The 6,046-nt window shown below is 41.1% G+C and overlaps 1 protein-coding gene across 1 annotated transcript; it reads right to left on the bottom strand.

The window, feature by feature from the left end:
* Nucleotides 1–279: 279 nt before the first annotated feature.
* Nucleotides 280–5,511, bottom strand: LOC124989021 (T-cell surface glycoprotein CD1e, membrane-associated-like). The gene is made up of 6 exons (XM_047558931.1): nt 5,357–5,511; nt 4,739–5,035; nt 3,925–4,203; nt 3,406–3,684; nt 2,923–3,016; nt 280–2,793 (listed from the first exon to the last, which is right to left on the bottom strand). The coding sequence occupies exons 1-6, from the start codon at nt 5,490–5,492 to the stop codon at nt 2,622–2,624; spliced, it is 1,257 nt and encodes a 418-aa protein (XP_047414887.1). The 5' UTR covers nt 5,493–5,511; the 3' UTR covers nt 280–2,621.
* Between the last annotated feature and the right edge of the window lie 535 nt (nt 5,512–6,046).

Genomic DNA, 6,046 nt, shown 5'->3' on the forward strand with positions numbered 1-6,046 from the left:
AGTTTAAAGGTTTACATGGCAAGGATAGCATAAAATGTTTCTGACAATATCCTGAACTAATATTGAAAACTTCCCCAAATTATGTGACCTGTTATTTTTTATGGAATGATTATATGTCCTCTGACTTTTTAAAAATTTATCTGTGTCAGTTTTATAAAAATTGAGAATGCACATATATAAGTAGCCCTTATCCATCTCCCCAGGAGGTATGTCTTGTGCTTCACTCAAATCTATGTCCACATCTCAACCATAGCACCTTCTCATAAAAAGAATTAGATTGCATTAAGTTATCATGTTCAAAGATCTAGAGTTTCCTGAGAATCACAGCACACAACAGTCTTCCTTCCCTAGGAAATTCCCTGGGATTTACCAAAGTACAGCAAAAAGAAACCCAGAGTAGCACCTTATGGGTAACTAGGCTTGCCATTCTTAGGACAGAAGACTCAGATAAGATGCTCTGGGATTGCCTCCCTCTTTCCTAAGTCTACAATTATACATAAATACACAAAAAGATAATAGCTGAAGGAAAGAGAGAACTTTGAGCATTTTTTCATCTTTGAACAATGTAATAACCTACCTTCATCTTTAAGTGACACCAGAACTTTGGAAACTCCTGGAAATCTATCACTTATCAGATAAAGATCAGTGTCACTAAAAGCTCTTCTTGAAAGCCAACATTTAATATCATTTTTCAATTCAAATATATATTTATTGGCCCAATATGTCAAGCTATAATCTGATCAGGAGGCTACAACAGTGATCAAGTCAGGTGGAATTTAGGATGACATACTTCCTCTATTTTAAATGAAAAAGTCAATAAATACATAAAATGAGGTAATTACAACTAAATTAAATATTTAAAATAAAGAGAATATTGGAATAGGATATGACTGAAGTGGAGTGGGTTACTTAGACTAATCAGCAAATTTCTGTCTATACAAGTGACACTTGAACTGAGAAAAAGTTTGACATAATTGAGGGACAGAAAGAAATTAAGTGTCACAGAAACACAAGATGTGGTGGAGGAAAGATCAGGCATGGAACCATGGAAGCTGGCTTGCATCAGATGGGGACCTCAAAAATTATTGTGATGGCAATAATGGCAAAAATTATTTAAATGAGAAACATGGGAAAGATATTTTTCACTATACCCCTTGTGTCAGAATTGTACTTGAACCTCTTTATTTTGAAAGAGGTCACCCTTCTGGATTTAAACCATGGAGAGAATGTTTGACTGCCAACATTTACTGCTCCAAACAACCCTTAGAATTCTGCCTTCCTCTCTGGTCTGGAGAGCGCTGCCCCTAGATAAACTAACTGAACACATCATACAAAGGGTGATGGACTCTCACCAGTGGAAGGCAGCCTCATTGCTTCCTTCTTAGGTAAATACTATATCCTGCATAAATGACCGTTGAACTTGAAAATGCTTCCCATGAAGTTATAAACTTGTACCAAGAAACCTTCACACTCTGTTCTATGATCTCATCCAAAGAAAGGAGTTGAATGGACATCTACATGAACTCTGCATTCTAATAGTTCCTTGCTTTCCAACAAGCTCATTCAAATGTACTGCAACTCAACTAGATAATTTAGTAATTTATATAAAAAGAAGAGAAACAAACTATATAATGAGGATGATGATGATGAAGATGATGATGGACCAAAATAAAGTAAGCACAGAGCTAAACTGGCATCGAATCTTTCTTTCCAATCATTGCCTTTCCTCCGACTCTTCCCATTAAAATTGTCCTCAAATCCCATGTTGTCTTCCTAATTGCTCAAAATGTGAATTTTTTTTCCATAATATGCACATCAACAAAGACATACACATTCTCCTGGAAGTAAGAATGACAATTTGAACCCCTCCTTGCTTGACTGGTGATATCTCACATGATATTATTTAAATATCTTGAAGATGCATTAACACTAATCACAGTGGAGTCTGAGGCATTTGCCTGCCTCCTCTACCTCTGGTCAGGTATAAAGGGAAAGAGGAACTGTTTTAATAAGCACACAGTCAAATGATGGAGAGATCTCAAAGAATAAATGGACTAAGACAATATTGCTTTATCTGAAAGTGAACACATTTTGGTCAGCATTTGTTGAAATACATTACATTCAGGCAGAAATAGAATCAAAATTTATGATGTTAGTGTGAAATGAAAATGCAATATTTCTTGGAATATTATGAAGCTTTAAACCAAGATGAGTCCTTTCAGAGCAGGGGACCATGTACTTACAAGTACACACACCTAAATCCTACTTTCAAACATCTTAAAAAAGAGAGAAGAGCGAAAAACCTAAGTAAAGACTGATCAAACAAGAAGAAATGAGTGTTTTCAGGAAGACCAGTCCAATCTGGGTAGTATAGGAGACCTTTCAATTGGGCGACCCTTGGAATCATCCATGAGAAGGAGGCACCTGAGTTACATCTTGAAGGATCAATGGTGATATACATATGAACAAAGCAAAACAGATATCACTGAAAGATAAAAAGCAAAGGTGTCCAAAGAGATCAATAGCTCTGCCAGAATAAGTTGTTTGAAGAAAATCGTATGTTCTTTAGAGGTCATAAACCACATATAAGGAGTAGACAAGGAATTTACGTGCAAGGTAAGCTAATGTAACCCTAGTTGGTTTAGACTTGTTTTCCATTTCAAAATTCTCATTTTGATCCATGATTCTGATGTCAAGCGAAGCTGATGTGCTGGATTCCTGGGGTCCTGGGTTTTGGCTCCCCAGGGAAAGGCAGAGTTGGATAGACAAGGAGAGTGGATTTTCCAATTTGAGCTGAGAAAAAAGAAGAGAATTTTAATCTTCAAGAAGGGGAATCACAGAGAAAGGGGGAAGGGGAAAAGATACAAGAAAGGAGAACAAGTTGACAGAGGATGAACAAACAAAGAATAAGAAAAGGCCCACCTCTGCTTTCTACACCATGAGTGCAATACAATCAGCAGGACCAGGGTGATGATGGCAGTCAAACACATCAGAATGAGAAGGTTGAGGTATCCACCTGGTTTGGATAAAACAAGCAGAGGCATCCATGAAATCCTCCTGATCCATCACAGGTTAGGCTTCTGTCATGAGGGCAGGGGATTTCCTAGAGTTCTCAGCTGTGTTCTAGAGCCCATATTTTAATTCCTCTTGAATCTATGTCTGTCATGTACCCCCAACACTCTTCCACCAAATTGATATTTTCCTCCTTCTTTTTTCTTTATTTCCTCTGATTTTGAATATTGAATTTCTTCAAATGTACTTGCTATCATTCCCTACACTTCTTTATGTGGATTTTCTCAGTTTTATGCTTCCCGTGCTTAGCATTCCTTCCTATTTTCCCAGCTCCTCACTCAAAATCTCTGGGACTATCTTCCAACATTCCCAGCTGGGTCCCAGTTCTCTCACCCCAGTGAATGATTATGTCATGGCTTCCCAGACTGCTGTGCTTCACCCTGCAGGCCAGTCCAGCTGCCTCCTTAGTTGCCACATTCAGGGTTACTCCAAGATACCACGTTCCATCTGCATTAGGTAAGGTGTCACCTCGCTGTGTACCCCGTTGCTCCTGCTGGCCCCGCATCCACATCACCCACACAGGCTTTGGGTAGAAGCCAGAGACGTGGCACACCAGCAGCAGACGTCCAGGTCCAGGACTAGGACCACTGGACAGCCAGACCTCGGGTTTTACTACACAGGAAAAAACGGGGAGAAATGAAAGTATGGTGAGCACTTTGGGCTAGAGTTCAGGTACTTGGATGCCTTAGAAGTTTGAGTAATCACTTCTTTCTTTTCTCTGAAAAATAATCCTAAAGTCAGACATCTCTCCCTCTGACCTCATTGCATGTTTCAACAAGATGATGAGAAAGATCAAATTCAAACACAAGAGTAAAAGCAATAGGAAAGGAGGAGAGGGAGTGTCAGGCTCACCTTGCCGTTCCAGATCTGACTTCCCTGCTTCAAGGAGGCCTCCCAGAAATTGAGGACAAATGTCATGGAGAAGGGTCTGCACTATTTCCTTGATATCTTCATAGAGATTGAGCACCCTACAGACCTTCTGGGCCTGACTCCCTGCTCCTGGAGATGGCTCCCAGGAACTTCCTTGGAAACTCAGGAAATCTGATCCTTGGTATGCTCCATTTAAGAAGCTCTCTGAGGCCTGCCCAGCATGCAGTCTACACCCTCCTGATATCTGGAGCTCAAAGGGGTCTGAAAGTAGACAGAAAAAAGAATCAGTATGAAAAGAGTGACAAGAAGGGAACTTAAAAACAAAACAAAACAGAATGATGGGATTCATGCAAGAAAATTGCTGGGGAATCATATAGAAAACTAGAATTGAGATGCAATATGGGAGGTAAATTTGTGGGAAGAAAATTTGAAGACAATAAATGTATGTTAGAATAATTGATAGGGAAGGGGTAGAAAAGAAGGCTATCAGGAAGACAGGAGACTGATCTGGAAAAACTCATATAAGAGTGGTGAGGTACAGATCAGTCCATGTGAATCCTCAGGTCAAAGATAGAGGGGCAGAACATGAGGGTGTATCCAAGGGTGTGAAGAGATTAGCTCATGCAGGCCCTGCTGTGTCTGTGGCAGGGTGGGGGTGGTGAAGGGTGAAGCATAGAAGTGAGTGTGAGCCAAAGGGAGACAGGGAGTAAGGTCAGGAAAGATGGAGGATGGTAGAAGCTGGTAAGTCAGCTTCACCCTTTGAAGGCAGAGGATTAACTTGGAACACCAAACTCACATTCAAACTGGAACTGACTAGAAAAGGCCTGCACTACCCTGATGAAACCATGGAAATACAACTGGAACAGTGATTGAAGATTCTTCAATTCCTCCTTGCTGAAGTTTCCTTGGGACCAGGGCTTCAGATATTTGAAAGTGCCTACAACATTGTCCCAGCTAAGAATCTGGAGGTCATCCAGCCATCCTGAGGCCTGGGTGTTGGCCCAGCTGTGGTTGGCAAAGGAGGCGATGTGGAGTAGGTGGAAGGAGGGGAGCTCTTCTGCTGCTGCATGATGTGATCCAAGAGTCTGGGGAGCTGAAAGAGATGAGAGTGACCATTGGAGAGAATATAAGGGATGATAGAAGAGATACTGCAGGAAGAAGAGGAGTGGAAAGAAAGAATGGAGAGAATTATAGTTTGCAAATATCCCAATAGCTGCTATTCCCTAATCCAGGTCCCCATCCCTAAAATCAGAGACAGAAACAGTCAAGAAGCAAGCATCCTCTCTGAGGAAGTAGTCTGGAATGTAGACCCCAAGAGCATAGTGTAAGAGGATTGCCACCTTTGGGCAAGTACCCCAAGAGCTTTCTCCCCTGTGCCTGACCACAGATATCTTTCCACCTGATCTCTTCTTACCAGTTGTGCTTTGCCCATGGCAGAGAAGTCCCTTGAAGAGGAGAAGGACCAGGAACAGCATTTGGAGCTTTGATATCTTGGCCAGAAAACTCTCCTCAGAACTCAGATATATGCTGTCCTTCCTACACCTTTTCATGCTCTCATCTGTCTTTCTGTGTGGCACAGATTAACCTCTCCCTCTACCCACTTCCCTGTCAGAAAATCTTCAATTGCCTTGCTGAGCAGCAACCTCCCCCAATGTCTCTCATTTCCCTCTACCTTTCCCACTGTTGGCTTTCAATTTCTCCTCTCTTGCCTGCATTCTCCTGACCTCCCCTACTGCACCAACTGCACAAATCCTGGAGTCTTGGATTTGGACAAAGAGTATAGTCTGTAATGTGACTGAAAAAGATCAAGTGCTTTTGGTCTTAGAGAAATCTAGCTCACATGTGAGTTCTTAATGTTCTCATCTTCAAAAAGAAGTGACAGAAGTTGCTCAGATAGTGCACAGTTACCTTCCTGCAGTCTCCCCTTGTCTTGTCTATCTGTGATCTTCTCCTGCTCCTCATCTTTTCTCCCTTTTATTGGTTCTCCCTATCTTTCTCTACTTAGTCATTATTTTTGCCTGAGTCTACTATTGTTCTGTATGATTATAACCCATGAATTTCTTTCTTAGAATGACCTGTTTGCTGGGGTGGTATCCTAACCTGA

Source organism: Sciurus carolinensis, chromosome 1, assembly GCF_902686445.1.
Source record: "Sciurus carolinensis chromosome 1, mSciCar1.2, whole genome shotgun sequence".
Taxonomy (NCBI): domain Eukaryota; kingdom Metazoa; phylum Chordata; class Mammalia; order Rodentia; family Sciuridae; genus Sciurus; species Sciurus carolinensis.

Coding starts and splice junctions, on each gene's coding strand:
- LOC124989021 (XM_047558931.1), bottom strand. CDS start 5,492: ATGAAAAGGTGTAGGAAGGACAGCATATATCTGAGTTCTGAGGAGAGT. Junction 4,204..4,738: donor TAGTCAGTTCCAGTTTGAAT/GTGAGTTTGGTG, acceptor GTCTACTTTCAG/ACCCCTTTGAGCTCCAGATA. Junction 3,685..3,924: donor GTCAGATCTGGAACGGCAAG/GTGAGCCTGACA, acceptor TTTCCTGTGTAG/TAAAACCCGAGGTCTGGCTG.